This window comes from Leiobunum rupestre, chromosome 3 (genome assembly GCF_980474605.1).
Source record: "Leiobunum rupestre chromosome 3, qqLeiRupe1.1.hap1, whole genome shotgun sequence".
NCBI classification, from domain to species: Eukaryota; Metazoa; Arthropoda; class Arachnida; order Opiliones; family Sclerosomatidae; genus Leiobunum; species Leiobunum rupestre.
In genome coordinates this window covers 21,074,608-21,097,210 of record NC_143386.1, presented here as the reverse complement: position 1 = coordinate 21,097,210, position 22,603 = coordinate 21,074,608, and the positions used below count along the sequence as shown (strand labels likewise).

Sequence of the window (22,603 nt, the reverse complement as noted above, 5' to 3'; positions counted from 1 at the left end):
CCACTTCGACGACTTGTTCCATTTTCAGAAAGCGATCACTTATTGGTCATTTTCCCCAACCTTTTATTTTTCTAAATTACTCATTATTTAACTTCATCCGCACAAACTGAGCGAGTTTATAAATTTCAATAAAGCTACATTGGGCTGACTAAAATTCCGACGCAAAAAATTCCTTCTCAATTTAAAGGTTTTCCATTGGCTTAAATAAATATGTTAGTAGCCAATAGTGTGACTCCCAAAATTACAAGGATGAATAAAAAGATTAAAATTTAACGTAGTCCACCTTTTTGCTGGTTCGTGGTGAAACAAACCATTAGTGAATATTTTTGAATAGAATAAAGGTACAGTGGCATACTTATGAGTAATTATGTTACATATGGTACTAGTGTAATAAATGTGTTTCAAAGTTTTCGTTGAAAAATATTTTTTTTTAAATTTAGTTCCAAAGAGCGTCAATACGATTACAATTCCCAACAAAATTGTGTGGGTGCCATCTAAATCTTATGCGATTTGTTATTTGTTAAACCTTTTCATCGCGCAGGTATACTTTTTCCAGAATAGCTTCAAACGGCGTAGAAACGTTTACAATAATCTTTAAAATTGAGTAGAAATGTTTCAAAATGAAAATAATTTAATTAAAGGGGAACGGTCAAGCTTTAACCAGTTAGATTGCCTATAGCCCATTAAAAACTAAAATTAATGGCGAAAACCGCATCAACAAATATTGAGTGGTTAATTTTTAATAAAATAAAGAAATTTCGGGAATCGAAAAGCGCGCGTCCGCCGCGACACCTGGTGAGAAGTTGGTGAGACAGAAAAACAACGTAAAAGCGCGCGCTGCTGAAGACACATGCAATTTGTTTTGCACGCGCGGCGCGTTCCAGTTATAAGAGACTTAAGCCTAAATTGCGCAATTTTAAAAGTTATGATAGTCGCAAATCGCTCATACGGTGTTAGGGGCGCTGGCGGCAGCCCCTAAGATGGCAGCGAAAATTCAAATCCAAACACCGGCCGTTATTTTTCGTTTCAACGTTGAATACAAACAAGTCGGCCCAGACCGTAATATTAGTTCCACATCAGTGTATTCGAGTGGGCAAACCCATACACCCATAGTAGACACAGGTAGGCAAACTAATACAAAAACTATTGAGGCTACGTGATTTCTTATCGTTTGATATATAAATTGCCATCCTAAGTTAAAGAGTGGGTGCTGCCCACGCTCAGGATACCCGGGTGGGCAAACCAAAACAAAAGCTGTTTAGGCCATGTGATTTTATATTATCTCGGTGATTAAATTAATATTTTCTTAGAGCAGATATTTAATATGGATTATTAACAACTGCATAAATCATATTATTGCAAGAATGTATTTATGTACTAAGAATATGGCAAGACGGAGATTCTGTCCCCATGGTCGCATACTTTTCAGCTTAAGGGCCTGTTGCCAAAGCCCTAGCCAAAGTGCTAGCCCATTGAATTTAACATGTTTGATTCTAGCAAAGCAGACTTTTGCAACACGCCCTAAGATCGACTGCTTTGGATTTTTTGGTCTCACTCTTTCAAGTAGACGCTAGCGTAGACGATTCCAATCTTTTACTTTTATTTTTCTATGAGACCAAATTGTTTTTTTCGATCACTCTCCCTTTAAGGGGGTTTTCGGAGGGGGCGGAAATTAACGGCACTGCGATAATATTATTTTGTGCCACATATAAACGACTTCGATAAGAAAGTGCCACACTTATTTATTACTTCTGACCATATACGGTTTCGATAAGAAAGTGCCACACTTACTTATTACTTCTGACCATACACGGTTTCGATAAGAAAGTGCCACACTTACTTATTACTTCTGACCATACACGGTTTCGATAAGAAAGTGCCACACTTACTTATTACTTCTGACCATACACGGTTTCGATAAGAAAGTGCCACACTTATTTATTACTTCTGACCATACACGGTTTCGATAAGAAAGTGCCACACTTATTTATTACTTCTGACCATACACGGTTTCGATAAGAAAGTGCCACACTTATTTATTACTTCTGACCATACACGGTTTCGATAAGAAAGTGCCACACTTATTTATTACTTCTGACCATATACGGTTTCGATAAGAAAGTGCCACACTTACTTATTACTTCTGACCATACACGGTTTCGATAAGAAAGTGCCACACTTACTTATTACTTCTGACCATACACGGTTTCGATAAGAAAGTGCCACACTTACTTATTACTTCTGACCATACACGGTTTCGATAAGAAAGTGCCACACTTACTTATTACTTCTGACCATACACCGTTTCGATAAGAAAGTGCCACACTTAATTGTTACTTCTAACAACACACGGTTTCGATAAGAAAGTGACACGCTTATTTATTACTTCTGACGATAAACGGTTTCGATAAGAAAGTGCCACACTTACTTATTACTTCTGACCATACACGGTTTCGATAAGAAAGTGCCACACTTATTTGTTACTTCTGACCACACACGGTTTCGATAAGAAAGTGCCACACTTACTTATTACTTCTGACCATACACGGTTTCGATAAGAAAGTGCCACACTTATTTGTTACTTCTGACCACACACGGTTTCGATAAGAAAGTGCCACACTTATTTGTTACTTCTGACCACACACGGTTTCGATAAGAAAGTGCCACACTTATTTGTTACTTCTGACCATACACGGTTTCGATAAGAAAGTGCCACACTTATTTGTTACTTCTGACCACACACGGTTTCGATAAGAAAGTGCCACACTTATTTGTTACTTCTGACCACACACGGTTTCGATAAGAAAGTGCCACACTTATTTGTTACTTCTGACCACACACGGTTTCGATAAGAAAGTGCCACACTTACTTATTACTTCTGACCATACACGGTTTCGATAAGAAAGTGACACGCTTATTTATTACTTCTGACGATAAACGGTTTCGATAAGAAAGTGCCACACTTACTTATTACTTCTGACCATACACGGTTTCGATAAGAAAGTGCCACACTTATTTGTTACTTCTGACCACACACGGTTTCGATAAGAAAGTGCCACACTTACTTATTACTTCTGACCATACACGGTTTCGATAAGAAAGTGCCACACTTATTTGTTACTTCTGACCACACACGGTTTCGATAAGAAAGTGCCACACTTATTTGTTACTTCTGACCACACACGGTTTCGATAAGAAAGTGCCACACTTATTTGTTACTTCTGACCATACACGGTTTCGATAAGAAAGTGCCACACTTATTTGTTACTTCTGACCACACGGTTTCGATAAGAAAGTGCCACACTTATTTGTTACTTCTGACCACACACGGTTTCGATAAGAAAGTGCCACACTTATTTGTTACTTCTGACCACACACGGTTTCGATAAGAAAGTGCCACACTTACTTATTACTTCTGACCATACACGGTTTCGATAAGAAAGTGCCACACTTATTTGTTACTTCTGACCACACACGGTTTCGATAAGAAAGTGCCACACTTATTTGTTACTTCTGACCACACACGGTTTCGATAAGAAAGTGCCACACTTATTTGTTACTTCTGACCATACACGGTTTCGATAAGAAAGTGCCACACTTATTTGTTACTTCTGCCCACACACGGTTTCGATAAGAAAGTGCCACACTTATTTGTTACTTCTGACCACACACGGTTTCGATAAGAAAGTGCCACACTTATTTGTTACTTCTGACCACACACGGTTTCGATAAGAAAGTGCCACACTTATTTATTACTTCTGACCATACACGGCTTCAATAAGGGGGTCGAAATTGTGCCCCCTGTTTACCTGACAGACCTGAAACTGGCCATCGGGAAAGGTTGTGTAGCCCCACACTGTAATTCAAACTTCCCGCCACGCCCATGGCACCCTTCGTGAAATTCCACTGGGTTGGTGGCGGGGGGGGGTGGCGAAGTTTGAGGTTAACTTGACCCTAAAACGCCGTAAATATACGTAAAATAACGCGGAAAAACGAACGAGAATTGCGACAGCTTAACTAGACAAACCCTCCCGCGTCGCTAAAAACTACTAGAAGTTCCGAGTAATATTTTAATAGAGCGGTGTGGCTCGGTTGGTAAATTCGTCGTTAGTAGAATTTACGCGGCTAGCGACTATCTGGGTTCGAGTCCCGGCGCCGCCAATAAAATGATTTATAAGATTAATTTTTCGCAGCTCCATCTACCGTGTCGTTGCTTTCCACACCAAACAAACAAACAAACAACACTTAACGAAATTCCGTCCATAGCAATAGTCCCACTTCGATATATATAAATATCTCGATGTGGAACTAAAAAGGTACGTGATAGTATATTGAACGTCTTGTTAATCTTTTGATACGGAAATAAGGCCATATTTGGAAAGGCTTGGCCGTTCCCATTTAAGGTTATTCTAAAATGCCTAAAATCAAATTAAAACGAAGTTTTATTGATAAAATTGTGTGGGACCCGTAGGAAATAAATCCAACGCGACTTCTTGTTGGTATGCTTTTGGTGAAGTTCGCTCCGAGGGGTTGGTCATTCCGCGAACTCGGTGTACACTGTCGTACCTCTGACTGTGCTAATAAGAGTTCGTGAACTCTTTAAAATCCGTACCTTTAACAGTACTAAGTACGCGAACTCGGTGTACAGGTCATCCGATGATCCTAGAGGGACTTACCTTGTGTCAAGGTTAGTAAATTTTAGGCTATAAAAGGTTGCCTCGATACGCTGTGGTTGCTAAGGGCTAAGGTTGGTAACTTCGTTGCTAACGAACATAGTGACGTCACTGAGTTGAGATCCTATTGAACATCAATGGGATCTAATCTGGGTGACGTCAGCAACAGACGAATTTTGGAGGCAATCCAAAAATTCTTTCAAACCGTTACTCGATCGGGACCCCGTTGACCTTGGCTAACTGGTATGCCAAGTATGCCGGTATGGCTTTTAGTAGGTGCCCGATTTGAAGATTTAGTTCAAATTCCCTTTAAGTATTTGGTATTTTTAGCAACTTCGGAAACCTAGCTATAGATTGTTTAGCAAAAACAAATAGACAATGGAATAGTTTGAATGTTAATTTCAAATTTCATCTTTTCCCGCTAAATGTACGTCACCAGTTTATCGACGCCCTCTCGCGGTAACTCGAAGCAGCGATAAAAATATTTTCTTTTATTTCTTATGACCCATTGGACCCGCAGTAAACACAGACTGCGTCGTCAAGATCACCGTGCAACGGTGCAAGACGTTTTTAACTTTAATTAGGGGCTTGGTATTCTCAAGCATGCTTACTTTTCATCGCATGAATAAACATGTTCCTGGGTTATTTCTGTTGTACAGGTGGAGACATTTTAAATTAAAGGTAAACAGGCCTAATTTTCGGTGCTTTTGTCTCCAAATGGAATTGAAGTACTCTCATTTCCACTTATAAAATGTTTCTCTGTTGCCCTGGTGTGTTATTTAACTCTGACATTTGACTATTAGATGTACAGGTAAACTGCATCATCATAAATTTTGCTTAAACCATAAATTTTCCTTCGTTTTTTGGGGAAATTTTCCTCTTACCTTCCACTATTTTGAAGGTAAAATAACACCAGCTACTCATATATTTTGTAGTGCAGGTGTTCAACACTGAGCTATTTTAGTTATTCATAGATAAAGCTTTTAATTTAAAATATCAAATATGAACATTATTCAGGATATGAAAGTAAAATATTATCATAGCTCTTATTAATGAAAAATTAGATATAAGTGATAATCCTACTTATAAATTTTAATTTGCTTTTTTTTTAGATGCCAGCTGTGTCAAATGGATTCATTAAATATAGCAGTTCTGTTTCATGCAAAATTAAAGATGAACAAAGCATGGATCATATTTACACCTTGGATCCCATTGACCACAATGAACAGGTACTGTACTGAGTAAAGTAGGGTTTTGTCACTCAAATTAAAATGTTCTTGCTTGAGAAAATAATATTGTAAACATTAATACGTGATTTGCAATTATTTATATTTCCATTCAATAAACCAGGTAATTGTAACTGTGATTGATTGAACCGGTTAGAGTTTTAGTTTATATAATCATATTTTCTACTTCTACCAATTTTCTTACTAAATTTCTGATCAGGTCTTTAATGATAATTTAATGCTAATTTTGGCCAAAGTAGAAAATTTAAGTTTCTTCCTCCTTTTTGTGGGAATCTAATAATTACCTCCATTTTAAAAATTACCACATCTAAGCGTAGTAATTTGCAATTATGAATTATTTAGAGGACATTTTATTGACTAAACAGTTATTTTTTCTTCTTAAAAAATTGAAAGTTACAACCTTAAAAAAACGAAGGGGTTCCTAAAGTAAACAAGTTGGCAAACCAAAATATCTCTCTCCTCCGGAGAGTTTGTATTTGGGCGTATTAACTACTGGACATGGCACGCAACTATATGCTGCCATATTCCCCTTACCAAAAAAATAAGTTGGCTTTTAGTTTGTATTTAGCTGGTATACACATTTTAGTTGGTATTAAGTTGTCAGCATTTTTCAATAAACTAGTTAAAGGGGTAATAAGTGGATATTAAGTTGGCAGTATGATTTTAGTTGGTAATAAGTTGTTTTTATGTATGGTTTTAGTTAGTATTTAGTTGGTATTTGTCCCAAATACAAACTTAAAACCAAGTTCCTAGACCACTTAATTTTTGGTAAGGGATATATACGGAAAACAAAAGTTAAAGCGAAAACCAAAATAAGTGAAAGCACTAGTAAAAACTACGTGGGCTCACCACGACAACCCAACAAAGCAGGTATAAATCAATGCAAATAAATAAACCGTAGACAAGAATCCTCCCTTACATTATCAACACTTTCGATAAACGAAATAAAACATGAAAAATAACCAATAGAAAAATATATAATAATAACCCAACCAAGCAACAAGTTAATTCAAATACTTGGGAATCAAGAAAAAGTCAATCCAAATAACCACAGTAATGAAAATTGTAATAGCAGAAATTAGCAATAAAAAATATATACTTAGAAATCCAGAAATAGTCAATCGATATACCCTTGGTAATGAAAATTGTAATAGAAAAACCAAAAACACCTTACCGTTAACAATTCCCAGCTTATAACGCACACAAAAAACCCTTAACTGAATAGTGAAGGCTAATCCCTTGCCAAAAAATAAGTTGGATTTTAGTTGACGTGAAGTTGGTTTTAAGTAGGCTCAAGTGGTCAGAATATTTCAATAAACTATAAGTTGTTATTAAGTTGATGAGAAAATACTTTTATCTTTAAGTTGGTAATTAGTTGGTTTTTAGTGGTCAGAAAATTACATATTATTTGTAAGTTGGTTTTAAGTAGGTTTTAAGTTGGTATTTAGTTGGTTTAAAGTATTTCCTAGACCACTTATTTTTTGGTAAGGGATATAAACAACAGCGCGGATCTCAATATAAATAAAACCAACGTAACCACATTAATGAATATGTATCAAACATCTAAAGCCGATAAGAAAGCATGTAAAATAACTTACGAGTAAGGTAAGCAAAACGAAAAGGCATAAGAGCGCGTTGTATACAATTTGAAACTATTTCCATAAATGACCCATTACACTTGAAAAGTAAATACCGATAGACAAAAAACTATGTAGGGGTTAATTCTATCCTTTGTCCCTCTTATCTCAATATCTCTGCTGATCGCGCTAAAACAAGATTTGACCTTTATAATTTCATACGTAAAAAAATGTAAGACTTCATTAATATACTCTTCCGCTCAAACTGAGTTTCTAATTTTCAGTGAATCGTAACATGTATCGATGGTTCTGTGGTAGAATGCTCACCTGTCATGCATTAGGGCTCGAGTTCAAATCCCGCCCGATACTAACGCAAATTAAATAAATTTATACTACACACAATGACAAAAAGAAAGCTCTTTTGGAAAAGCTTTTCCCTAATTCCAGGAAAATGCTTGCGCGTTCACAGCTCAGACAGACATTGTGATTGTAAAACCCCTCCCCTATGTCCCCTTGGAGAGGTAAAAATGTTTACACAAGTTAAACAATTAAACTATAAATAATATAATATTATAATTAGTGAAATTTAAGTTATTTAGAGGTGGATTGACTATTCCAGAATATAAATCTTTTGCACTTAAGAGAAATACAACGAAGGTTAAGCGTTAATGGTTCAACTTAATAACTTTGCTGATTGACTTGTAGAATAATAGTTATTAACTTTACATTACGTGTACATAAAAGCTCTAATAAATTCTAAAATTGCACGTCCGTTAAAGACAGGATCAAACCGAGCTTTGGCCTCAGTGCTGAGCCGAATATTTTTAAACCCTTGGCCCGAGGGAGTTTTTAGACCCTTGTTTGATCCTTTTAGGGCCCAGGATTGAACCGAGGCCTTGGCTGACCATTTTGAACCCCCAGCCCCGGCCTCTGCCCGAGGCAGTTTTTGAACCAGATGCATAAATACTGCAATGACTGAGTACATGAACTACTGATACGGTGTTTAAGGCCCCAGATGCTGATGATGTACGTGGTTGTCGTTATGTGATCGTGACTTGGCATTCTTTTTAGATTATATTGTTTACTCTTGGCTGATACCGATATTAGAAAATTAGGCCGATATATCTTTGCATCTTTAGCTATAAAGTACTTACAACTAGAATCACCTACCTGAAGTGTTTTGTGTTTTTTTTATAGAGCTTTTAATTTATTTCGTTACAGAAATTCAAAAAAATTCTCATTGCTAACAGAGGAGAAATAGCTTGTCGAGTTATTAAAACCTGTCGGAGAATGGGAATTCAAACTGTTGCTGTTCACAGTGATGTAGATTCCATGGCTGTGTGTAAAACTATTTTTGAACTGAAATATTTTAAAGAAATGACTTGAAATAGACAATTCCAGAAATCTTTTTATTTTTCAAATAAGTCTGATTACAATAGGTTTAACACTATTTTATTTGATAATTTGTAAATAATGGTAAATAACAACAATTTGTAAGTAATGGTAAATAACGGTAAGTAACAGTAATTTGGTAATAATAGTATTAATGGTAAATAATGGTAATTAACAGTAATTTGGTAATAATAGTATTAAGGGTAATAACGGTAAGTAACAGTAATTTGGTAATAATGGTAAATAACGGTAAGTAACTGTAATTTGGTAATAATAGTTAATAATGGTAAATAACAATAATTTGTAAATAATGGTAAATAACGGTAAGTAACAGTAATTTGGTAATAGTAAATAACAGTAAGTAACAAAAATTTGGTAATAGTAAATAACGGTTAATAACAATAATTTTGTAAAATAATGATAAGTAACAATTTGCTAATAATAGTAAATGACAATAATTTGCTAATAATAGTAAATGACAATAATTTGCTAATAATAGTAAATGACAATAATTTGCTAATAATAGTAAATGACAATAATTTGCTAATAATAGTAAATGACAATAATTTGCTAATAATAGTAAATGACAATAATTTGCTAATAATAGTAAATGACAATAATTTGCTAATAATAGTAAATGACAATAATTTGCTAATAATAGTAAATGACAATAATTTGCTAATAATAGTAAATGACAATAATTTGCTAATAATAGTAAATGACAATAATTTTCTAATAGTAAATGACAATAATTTTCTAATAGTAAATGACAATAATTTTCTAATAGTAAATGACAATAATTGCTAATAATAGTAAATAATGGTAGATAACAGTAAATAAAAAGTTGATAATAAAAGTAAATAACTAGTTGATAATAAAAGTAAATAGCTAGTTGATAATAAAAGTAAATAGCTAGTTGATTATAAAAGTAAATAACTAGTTGATAATAACAGTAGGTAACAAGTTGGTAATAGTAAATAATTAATTTGGTAAATAATGATTTTTTATGATGGTAAATGACTGTATTTGGGTTCAATGGTATTTTTTAATGATAAATAAGTTTTTTTTAATAATGGTAAATAATGGTATTTTTAATAATGGTAAATGATAGTATTTTTTTAGTAATGATAAATAACGTTTTTTTAAATAATTGTAAATGATATTTTTTAATGGTAAATAACAGTAATTTTCAAAAATGGTAAATAGTATTTTGGTTTAATGGTATTTTTGAAATAATGGTAAATAATGGTGTTTTTGTAATAATGGTATATTTGTAATAATGGTAATTAAATGTCAGTGTTTTGGATATAATGTTGGTAAATGATTAACAATATTAATCATTTTGTTAATTCAAGGAAATTATTCTTATTTATCATCTCTACCATTTTTATATTTTTTACCATACAATTTACCACCTGTTAAAAAGGTCATAAGTCTTAATTGGTAGCTTTAAAGCTAGCAATCACCTGGGAATTTGTGGATAAAACTGCTTTCCCTTGGTGTTGTATATAAACAAACATGACAATGTGAACATTGAGAACCATCACTTACCTTGAATATATATAATGTTTATTTAAAGGAATGCCTGATTTAAATCCTTCTTTTGGCACTAGCTATCTCTTACAATTCAAAGAAACAAATATCTATGGTAGACATGGATCAAGTGACGCCATCTAAGTAATTGACCGTTATATTTTGGAAATTAAGGCTATAAATTTGAACTCTCTAAGTTAAAATGCAGGTTATTAATTGAAGGAATCATTATAAACATGAAAACCGAAATTACCTCTGATTATTAAACTGAGTGAAGCGGTGGGAGTGGCAGCTAGCCATGTTGTCAGGAACCTTCTTTTTTCCTAACCCCAATTTAAAAACATTTTCGAGGCCTTAGAAGACCATTAGAATTTATTTTAGTCTATTGAGGTAGAGCACCAAATAAGACTAGAGTGTGCTGGATCTGTTATATATTTAATGCCATTTAAATCCACACAACACAATTTGCCAATTTTAATGTTACGAATAACAATCATTTTAAAAGTGCTTCCATTGTAACTGTAGAATATCTTGGATCAATTACAATGACTTAATGCATAAAACAATTTATTTGTTCATTTCTAATATTTCAAATGTATTTACAGACTTATGTAAATATTGTGAGTATAAAAATACACCAAGTTAAAGTTTAACAAAAGACACACATAACAACAGGTTCACCAAAAACCATAATAGAACTGAAACTAAAAGTTGTTCCATTTTCTTTAGCAGACGACGCGATAAAGAATGAGCACAGAACATAAGGATTATATTTCTAACAGTAACCCATTTGATAATTATTCCACTTTTTCCCTTATTCACAATTCGTTCTTGTTTACATTATGAATTCTGGCTGAAATCAGATTATCTCCATCTAGACTTCTTATTTGTGAAGGAAAAACTTAAGATTTTAAATTTGAATATTGTACGTCTAAAATTGTGTTTTATCATAATTTTATAATTATTTCCATAATTTTGTTTAATACTTAAAATAATTAATTATAACAATATGTGGAGTGATGTAGAATTGATATAATTCCCCAAAATGAAGTCTGAAAGTCCACTAAAATTGTATGGTATGCCACTACTCTAATCTTTTAATTTTTTTTTGTCATTAGCTTCATGTCAGAATGGCTGATGAAGCATTTTGCATTGGTCCAGCACCTACAAATAAAAGCTACCTCAATACAGAAGCAATTTTCGATGCTATTGCTAAGAGTGGAGCCGAAGCTGTAAGGATTTTATTTTTATTTATTGTAATATTTTAAAAACATTAAACCTTAAAATGAATTTAAAAATAAAGAAATATGTTAAAAAGAGCAAATTGAAATTGCAAATGAAGTGGGTCTGGTTGGAAATTATCTGAATCTGCTCTGATTCGAAACATGACGTGTTGGTTCAGATGTAACTTTATTTGATACCAAGCCAAACGATTGCTGTTATTTAGCTATGGGTTGGATTCTAAGCAACTATAAATTCTGAGTTAATCACATGCCATACAGGGTGTTAACTGAAAAACTTTACAGATGTACCAAGTATTTTTATTAACTTTTTTAGTTAAAAAGTTTTAAACACAAAAGAAACTAAATAAGTAATTGAAATAAATAATAATAATAATAATAATAATAATAATTGGTTTATTTAGCTTCACTTAAGAGAAGTATATATACAATTGATATAGGCCAAGTCAGAAATGACTTTTAGGCCATGTAACCCCAGGCAAGTATAGGTGTGAGAGGTATAAAAATATCAAATACCAAAGAGGAAAAAAAAGAAAAAAAAACTTACAGAGCAAATTCAAAAGAAAAAAAATATATAAATTTTAAATAATGCAAAAAATTTTAAAATAGAAAAGGGTATAGTACAGTTACATCAATTAGATATTTTTAGTAAAGGGGGCTGTTTATTATGAAATTTTTCGCCTTTTTTTTAAACTGCGTTAGATTTTTTATTTCATTCGTTATGCATTTATTAAATAGTAATAATAATAAACGTAATTATTTACAAATAATTTAAATAAATAAATAATGAAAAAACTGAAGATTAACTTTCAAATAATAATGAACATAAGAATGATAATGTAATGTTTCAAGCTCCCTTAATTTCTAGACTTATTTTATGAAGTACGTGTTCAAAAATACCTCCATTGGCTACTACGCATGCTTGCGCTTGTGTATTAGTTGCTTCTTTATTTCAATTACTTGTTTAGTTTCTTTTGTGTTTAAAACATTTTAACTAAAAAAAGTTAATAAAAATTCTTGTTAATTAATTGATTTAAGATGTACCGTTTATTTTGGAGTTTTATTGGTTTATTTACCTCGGGTAAAAGGTAATTTGAATTAAAAAACCTTGGCGGCCATTTTTCTAATTGGAACCATTATCCTAACCCTTACCAAAAAATAAGTGGTCTAAGAACTATTTAAGTTGGTTTTAAGTTTGTATTTGAGACAAATACCAACTAAAAACCTACTTAAAAACAACTTAACACCAACTAAAAACTTACTTAAAATGTTACTTAATAAAGACCACTTAAAGCCAACTTAAAACTTACTTAAAATGTTACTTAATAAAGACCACTTAAAACCAACTTAAAAAATATGTAATTTTCTGACCACTAAAAACCAACTAAATACCAACTTAAAGAAAAAGGCATTTTCCCACCAACTTAAAACCAACTTAACTAGTTTACTGAAATATGCTGACCACTTAAAACCAACTTAATATCAACTTAAATGTGAATACCAACTAAAAATAAACTTATATTTTGGTAAGGGAATCCTAATTGTTCTCGAAATAAATTTTGAATGACATTGAACTAATGTTTCAAGGTTATCATAAGTTACAAATTACGAACTCCCCCACTCTTAGAGTGTCACGACAATTTTGATCCATTAGATCTGGTAGTTTTCGATTTATAAGCCCTTAAATGTAGTGTCTTGATTAGAATACCACACACGACCTTATGGTTTTTGGTCTAACATTTCTCGGCTTCCCATTGGACAAATAAGATCGGGTCAAAGCTGTTTCGACTTAAAATTAAACGTAGAAGACATTTCTCCTTGGAACCATTCTTCTAATCCTAATGGTTCTCGAGATAGAATTTGAATGACCTTGAAGACCTGCAAATTTCATTCTTACATAAAACACATTTTGAGTAATTGGCTCTTATCGTTTTTAAGTTAACACTGTATAATGGAAAACTTTTTTGTATTTCATCAAGATTATTTTTTGATCTTGAAAGGTTTTCTTCTAATTTGAAGCACAGAAATTTCAATATTATTTCCACGTAATAAAACTTGAAAATATATTTAACGAATACTACATTTAACCACTAATAACATTTTATCACATTTTAATGTTGATATCAAACATGATAAGTCAACTCAACATTAGTCACTCATAAACCATGATCCGTTAATATATTGTTTTAATGTTTTAAACAAAAACCTTGCTTATCGCCCTGTGATTTTTATCCCCAGATGTAATAGTTTTTAATTTATTTTTTAATTTAGGTACACCCTGGATATGGGTTTTTATCAGAAAATACCGACTTTGCCAAGAAATTGGTAAGTACAGTATTAATTTTTTTACTACCACTTTAACCTGAGTTTATTCTTAAAGTAATTATTCTGTCTATTAAAAGGCTGACCGTGGTATTGCATTTATTGGGCCAAATGCAGAAGCCATTCATGCAATGGGAGACAAAATTGAAAGCAAGAAACTTGCCAGAAAAGCTGGTGTTCATTGCATTCCAGGATTTGATGGTGTAGTAAAGGTTTGTTCCATTTAATTTTAATTTCATGTTAAAATTTTTGTGTGAAGTAGCGTACAGCAACCTCATCTTGTTTTTTAATTATTTTAGGCGGATACGATAGTTTGTCACGTAGATAGCGTGGGTATTTTTTATTTTGGCCGCAAATGATTATTTAATTTTTTAATTTAATTTAAAAATTTAAATTTTTTTGGGTATTTTCATGTTTTTTATCTTGGTTTTTTTAATTATTTTAGGCGGATACGATAGAGTCTGTCACGTAGATAGCGTAGGTATTTTTATTTTGGCCGCCAATGATTATTTAATTTTTAATTTAATTTTAAAAATTGAACCTCTTTGGGTATTTTACAGTTTTTTTGTGTTTATTATTTTCGTCTTGTGTTCGACGACACCATGTGTTGTTGTTTGTTCAATAAATTACAAGTTTTCTTAATTTTGAGAATTTTGGGCTATTTCTAGCTGTGCTGCCTTTTTATGGCCGCAACCCCACTTTGCCCTTGGTCTTGCGATATACGCTCCAATTTTTATCACGCCCGACAATACTTGGTAGGGTATGCCTAGGTACTGTCCTTTAGGTTGCGTTATAGAAGGCCCATCTTTTTTTTAAGTATGGGGATGGGGTGGCGCTGCGCGCCCCCAGCACGAGACCGTAGCGAACATGCGGCGCCGTCAGGCGCCAATACTTATACAAACACAATAAACTTTTCTTTACTCATTTTTTAAAACAGTCTGGTGTCGGCGAACACACGACAAAAAGAATTTCAACCCAAAATCATGCTAATCAACAACGCAAAGAACAACAAGAAAGTAACGCAATATCATGTGGCAATTATTCGGAGTGAACAACACGTGGTGTAGGCTACCAAAACTGCAAGTGTCGGCGAACACATGACGAAAATAATAACAAAAATCGTGAAAAGGCCCAAGCAGTTGCGGCCATAAAAACTCAGAACAGCTAGAAATAGCCCAAAATTCCCAAAATTAAGAAAACTTGTAATTTATTGAACAAACAACCGGAATACCACATGGAATTTATTTTCTTCAAACTACCGGCATACCAAGGGCTGAAAAACACTTGGTGTCGTTGAACACAAGACGAAAATAATAACCCCAAAAAACTTTTAAATACCCAAAGAGGTTCAATTTTTAAAATTAAATTTAAAAATTAAATAATCATTTGCGGCCGAAAAACTAAAATAATTAAAACACAAGATAAAAAACGTGAAAATACCCAAAAAAATTAAATTTTTTAAATAAATAAAAAAATTAAATAATCAATTGCGGCCAAAATCAAAAATACCCACGCTATCTACGTGACAAACTCAATCGTAACCGCCTAAAATAATTAAAAAACAAGATAAAAAACGTGAAAATACCCAAAAATTTAAAAAATTTTAAATAAATAAAAAAATTAAATAATCATTTGCGGCCAAGATAAAAAATACACACGCTATCTACGTGACAAACTCTATCGTATCCGCCTAAAATAATTATAAAACAAGATGAGGTTGATGTGAAATCAGTGCTCTTCTCTTTTCACGTTCACGTTCATTTGAGAGGCAAAATTGGATCTTCTCTCTTTTCACGTCCATTTGATAGGCCAAATTGGAGCTTCTTTCTTTCCACGTTCATTTGAGAGGGAAAAATGGAGCTTAATTCTCTCGCATGTTCGTTAGAGATGCAAAATTTAAGCTTCTCGCTTTTATGTTCATTTCAGAGGAAAAATTGGAGCTTCTTTCTTTTCACGTTCATTTGAGATGCAAAATGGGTGCTTCTCTCTTTCACATTATATTGAGAGACAAAATGGGAGCTTCTCTCTTTCACATTAATTTGAGAGACAAAATGGGAGCTTCTCTCTGTTCACTTTCATTTAAGGGGCCAAATTGGAGCTTCTATTTTCATGTTCATTTGAGAGACAAAAATCATTCATCTCATTGTAGTTTTGTTAAAATTACATTTTGTTATTTTAGTTTCAGAAAGTCATAACTCTAGATTTAATACAGCCCAAGTTACAATTTTCTTTAAAAATAAATCAAAGACTCAGGTTCAAAATCCTATCATACCATTAATAATGTGCACCTTCAGCTAATTGCTAAATTATATTTTTATACAGAATCCCGATGAATGTCTGAAAATTGCTCATGAAATTGGTAATAACAATATTTAATAATAATAATCAGCTAGGCTAATACCCAAGGCAGAACCTTAATGCCTTTAAACTAGGGATGCACCGATATGGGTACAGCCAGTATATCGGCCGACCAATATATCGGCTATCTGTTATATATCATAACAGTACTGAATATGATAAAATCATTGTAAAAGACGGTTCAGTACACTGTCATACCATTTCATTCTAATTTTTCATTAAAATAGTTTGCAAGAGCATATCCGAATGTTTCTTATCATTTTACTTGATACATATTATCTATCACAAATTGAATATCGTTGATTTTATTTGTTCAAACTCGAAACTCCCTGGTTAAAAAAATGGTCTAGCTTCTGAAGTCTGGCGTACGTGGCGCTGCCAATCACTCTTTGGGTCTTTTAAAAACGTTCTTTGGTCTTACGCGTTTAGTCGCGAAAAATTTTTAGACCGCAATCCCCAAGACAAGCAATGTTTTAGAATGGTGGCACGCCAATAAAGAACGATTCCCAATTCTTGCCAGCCTTACTAGAATATATCTATTGTCATCTGCATCCAGTGTTGATAGCGAAAGGCTGTTTAGTACAACCGGAAAGTTACTTACAAAATTAAGAAATGGACTAAAGCCAAGCCTTGTTAAAGAACTTACCTTTTTAAAGGGAAATGTCAGGTTGTGGTAATAAAATATTATCATAAGGTAGTTAATCGAGTATTTTAATATTTTTAAATGTTTTTCCTGCAAAGATTTTTCAAATACTGGTATCGGCCAATATCGGCTTCGTTTAAGCCGATATTGGCCGGTACCAATGTTAGAAAAATAAGCCGATATATTGGAGCATCGATCCCTACTTTAAACAGGTGGCCGGGTGTAATTTAATTTATTATGACCATAGTATCTTATACAAATGTGCAAGTTTAGTTTTCACTAGGCGTAATACAAAGCAAAAGTAATACCTTTTATTTATTTTATTCTGTAAGTACCCCTTAGTAAATTTTACTTAACAGGCCGCACCATCTGGGCCACTACGTTTAAGTTTACTCAGCCTATTGCATGGTTAGTGTCAATCTGTAAAATTATGAATCAGGCGGTATAATTATAAAAAAAGAATGACCAATTTTTATGCAATCAACGCTATAATTTTTATTTTACTTAAAATAGGATATCCTGTAATGATCAAAGCATCAGCTGGTGGAGGTGGGAAGGGGATGAGAATAGCTTGGAATGATGATGAAGCTCGGTGAGTACTTTTTAGCGTACCTTTTTACTTAGGTTATAGTCCTTATTCTCCTGAAATAACCAATTCAGCACTTTCTCAGCCACAAAGCTCAATTTTTTATGCCATTTTATTACTTGAGATTTGCTCTGAATCTGTCTCGGACACTATCGATCTTGATAGAGAAATGAAATGTTATGAAGGCTCGAGCACATAATTAAAAAGAACTCGTGGAAAAATTTCCTTTGAGCAAACTGTTGTGTTGAAGTGTGCGAAAAAATTGCTCAGAGAGCAAATAATAACACATTTATTAGTGAATATAAATACTTAAGTTGGTTAAAAATAACATAATTCTAGTAGCTTTATGAAGAGACCAAAAACATAACTTCCCACAAAAATCTGGCAGCAAAAAACATGTACTGCGATACAATTTCCTGAATAGAAAATTTTAAGAAATCATCAAAATATATCGCATAGCATGTTCCATTTGACTGCAAAGTTTTATTTGCATGCACATATTTCATGTTCCATTTACCACTATCGAGCTTTCTGAGATGGCTCGAAACTGAACTGTCAGTTTCGACAGATAAAATTAACTTATCGAGATTGCTCTTGGTGCTAGTTTTTTGGGTGTTGCAATGCAGTTGTTCCACTCAGAGCCAATGTTTAGCGTGTTCCTTTTAAAAAAGATAATATCCTGCAAAGTTATGTTTCACTTTAACATCCTAGATGGATACTTCTCACTAATTTACAATTTTAAACTTCTGCCTATACTCTTTCAGAGAAGGCTTCAGATTTTCTTCCCAAGAAGCCGCATCTAGCTTCGGTGATGATAGATTATTAGTTGAAAAATTCGTTGAACATCCTCGTCATATTGAAATTCAAATATTATGTGATAAAAAAGGCAATGCTGTGTATGTTAATGAGAGAGAATGTTCAATTCAACGCAGAAACCAAAAAGTCATTGAAGAATCTCCCAGGTATTTTTATATTTATTTCTATTATGTTTTATCCTATGTGCGGTCTCCTCATATTTTCCACCGAAACTTTATTATTATATGAGAACCAGCCCTTACCAAAAAATAAGTTGGATTTTAGTTGGTATTTAGTTGGTATTCACATTTTAGTTGACATTAAGTTGGTTTTAAGTAGGCTCAAGTGGTCAGCATATTTTAATAAACTAGTTTAAGAGGTAATAAGTTGTTATTAAGTTGGCTGGTCAGAAAATTACATATTATTTTTAAGTTGGTTTCAAGTTGCCTTTAAGTTGGCTCCATTAAGCGAAATTGAGTTGGTATTAAGTGGTTTTTAACTAGGATTGTTACAAATACAAACTTAAAACCAAGTTTAAGTAGTTCTAAGACAACTTATTTTTTGGTAATAGTCCAGTCAACGAATGCTCAAAAAAAGGGAAGAAATGTTGGGAACACAATTTTTGACTTGGTAACTTTGTTTGGACTAGTTAGGAGGTGAACATATCAAACGTCCCCGCCCGTAGCCCTTGAGCCGGGGGGGGGGGGGGATAAGGGGGTTTGAAGGTCCCATTTTTCAGTTTTTGCGCTTATATCTCGGTAACTATGCGTCCTAGCGACATGGTCACTCTATACACAATGAAAGCTGATTCAATTTGCTACAGGTCTTACTCGTCACGGTTTTAGATATCTTGCATAGTTTTCGAGATATCCGCTCTTGAAGGTCTGTAATTTTGGAAAAAAACATTTTTGCCTCCCATGTTTTGCTCTTTTTGACCGGATAACCCTTCAACGATGCACCCAAAAAATAAATTCCGCCCATAGCGTTGTAGAGCATTAAATTCACTTCAATAATATATATTACTTTACTATTTTATCTATTTTCCTTCCAATGTTAAAGCAATTTCAGTGTTGAGCGTGAAATCTGAAGTTTTGCGACAACTGCCGACTAATGAATCTTTCAATTTCTCACCATTCCCAGTCAACGTATTGGCCAAAATATGCACCATTATATACACATAGTGAGTACTGGACGTCTAAATAGCACAGATACTCATTTTAGAATATATACTAGTGGGGCCGCTGACCAGGCGACCAGCATCCTCACACTTAATTAAAGAAGACCTAGACCATTTTAATGGGAAAATATGTTGCTATGACCAACGGTGTGCATATATGAGTGTCTATAAGGCATTGGGATAGTGACGAGAAGTGAAGTCACATTGGCTAGTTGGCTTTTTATAGGGAAACTATCCCTTTTCACCCACTTTAGAAACATCAGGACTCGATGCAGTCACTTCCTCATCACATACAAAACACTTGCTGGTCATTTTGACGACACAACACTCATGACATCGTTAAATGTGACACCAAAACATCCCACTGAAACAAACAAAACAAACTATGACAAAAACAAACGAGTGCCCAATTAGGTTATAACTAGCAGTAAAGCACAAAAACAGTTTATTTTTGTGTAAAAATAACCTAACCATGTCACAAAATGCTAGCCGAAACGCTAAAACTATGAGACGCATTATCGTAGTGATCGCCGTCTATTATGTTAGATACAATAAATCTTCAATAAAACAGCTAAAAATAACTTAAATTAATTAAAAATTAGATTATTTACCTTCCAATGATGTATTATTTTATTATTTACTAGCTTTAATACCCAGCTTCGCCCGGGGTTTTAGTTTTAATGAATTAGATCTGATTTGTACGTAAGAAAGGTAAACTTAAATTAATTAAAAATTAGATTATTTACCTTCCAATAATGTATTATTTTATTATTTACTAGCTTTAATACCCGGCTTCGCCCGGGGTCTTAGTTTTAATGAATTAGATCTGATTTGTACGTAAGAAAGGTAAACGCTGTAGCAAAAACGCAACACGCGTAGCAAAAACGGTAGCAAAAATGCAATACGTCCTGTACTTAAAAATCCCAACTAAACCTCCCTTTCTACGAAGTCCCTTTCTTTCACACTAACTCCCCTTCTACGAATTTCACACTAACCCGTTATAGGTCGGGACGGGCGCAAGGAACTAAAGAGAGGATGTAAGGGAAGCAAAGGGGTGGAAGTCCAAAGTCGAGTAAAAAAAAATTGAATTATGAGTAAAATTGAATTAGATTAATAACCATGTCAGGTATTTGAAATAAGCCGCGTTTAGTTGGAAATGAGGCCCTGAACATTGAGTTAAAATTACAAAGCTCTAGAGCTAACCGTTTTCGAGTTTTTAGGAACATGACATACAAATCTATATAAATAAAATCTGATGTTTGTAAATATATATATATATATTGGTTAGTTACCTTCTATGCACGCCTAAGATAATTGTCCGAGTCGCACGAAATTTGGCCGGTGACATTGTGGCCCCTGTAGGCAGGTTTTAGGGGTGTCTTGAGATTGCTAACCTTCGTTTTCATTCCACGCATACCCATAATACCAACCGACATGCCATTTGATTTTTAACGCCTGCAATTTCCAATCGTAGAAAGGGAGGTTTAGTTGGGATTTTTAAGTACAGAACGTGTTGCGTTTACCTTTCTTACGTACAAATCAGATCTAATTCATTAAAACTAAGACCCCAGGCGAGGCCGGGTATTAAAGCTAGTAAATAATAAAATAATACATCATTGGAAGGTAAATAATCTAATTTTTAATTAATTTAAGTTATTTTTAGCTGTTTTATTGAAGATTAAATTTATTGTATCTAACATAAATAATAGACGGCGATTGCTACGATAATGCGTCTCATAGTTTTAGCTTTTCGGCTAGCATTTTGTGACATGGTTAGGTTATTTTTACACAAAAATAAACTGTTTTTGTGCTTTACTGCTAGTTATAATCTATTTGGGCACTCATTTGTTTGTTTTTGTCATAGTTTGTTTTGTTTGTTTCAGTGGGATGTTTTGGTGTCACATTTAACGATGTCATGAGTGTTGTGTTGTCAAAATGACCAGCAAGTGTTTTGTATGTGATGAGTAAGTGACTGAATCGAGTCCTGATGTTTCTAAAGTGGGTGAAAAAGGGATAGTTTCCCTTTAAAAAGCCAGTAAAGAGAGGGGTGATGGCAAAATCAGCCAACTAGCCAATGTGACTTCACTTCTCGTCACTATCCCAATGCCTTATAGACACTCATATATGCACACCGTTGGTCATAGCAACATATTTTCCCATTAAAATGGTCTAGGTCTTCTTTAATTAAGTGTGAGGATGCTGGTCGCCTGGTCAGCGGCCCCACTAGTATATATTCTAAAATGAGTATCTGTGCTATTTAGACGTCCAGTACTCACTATGTGTATATAATGGCGCATATTTTGGCCAATACGTTGACTGGGAATGGTGAGAAATTCAAAGATTCATTAGTCGGCAGTTGTCGCAAAACTTCAGATTTCACGCTCAACACTGAAATTGCTTTAACATTGGAAGGAAAATAGATAAAATAGTAAAGTAATGTGTATTATTGAAGGGAATTTAATGCTCTACAACGCTATGGGCGGAATTTATTTTTTGGGTGCATCGTTGAAGGGTTATCCGGTCAAAAATAGCAAAATATGTGAGGCAAAAAATGTTTTTATCCAAAATTACAGACTTTCAAGAGCGGATATCTCGAAAACTATGCAAGATATCAAATACCGTGACTGAGTAAGACCTGTAGCAAATTGAATCAGCTTTCATTGTGTATAGAGTGACCATGTCGCTAGAACACATAGTTTCAGAGATGTAATGTTTTGTTACATCACTAGCTATAGCTATTATAAAAGCAATCGTTAGAATGGCAAGGAACCTGGTATTATTTAAACTTCGGCTTGTGATGCCTAGAAAAACCTTTCTATGCTTCAGAGTTTTATGTTTTTATGGAAACACCTATACAAAATCGAGGAGGGTGGTTGCCACTGTAAATGATTTGATAAAATTTTTACTCTAATAAAATAAAACAATATAACCACCTATGTGAAAACCATTATGTTGCACTACTACCTCAATGATTTTTACATTAATTTTTATTTGAAAGTACTCTTAATTTCAATAATTGCCATTTACAAATTTTCAGTCTACTAACTGGAAAATTGGTA

General features: G+C 33.5%; 1 protein-coding gene across 1 annotated transcript in view; it reads left to right on the top strand.

Moving 5' to 3' along the window:
* The first annotated feature begins 5,173 nt into the window (after positions 1-5,173).
* The window catches only part of LOC149949790 (propionyl-CoA carboxylase alpha chain, mitochondrial-like), a 30,030-nt gene continuing 12,600 nt past the window's right edge, over positions 5,174-22,603 (top strand). Inside the window, exons 1-9 of the mRNA XM_090167918.1 lie at positions 5,174-5,354; positions 5,786-5,902; positions 8,719-8,835; positions 11,541-11,654; positions 13,935-13,988; positions 14,066-14,197; positions 16,308-16,344; positions 17,500-17,578; positions 18,337-18,534. Coding sequence (XP_090024044.1) covers positions 5,277-5,354; positions 5,786-5,902; positions 8,719-8,835; positions 11,541-11,654; positions 13,935-13,988; positions 14,066-14,197; positions 16,308-16,344; positions 17,500-17,578; positions 18,337-18,534 — 926 coding nt within the window. The 5' untranslated portion in view covers positions 5,174-5,276. The remainder of the gene's footprint in view (positions 5,355-5,785; positions 5,903-8,718; positions 8,836-11,540; positions 11,655-13,934; positions 13,989-14,065; positions 14,198-16,307; positions 16,345-17,499; positions 17,579-18,336; positions 18,535-22,603) is intronic.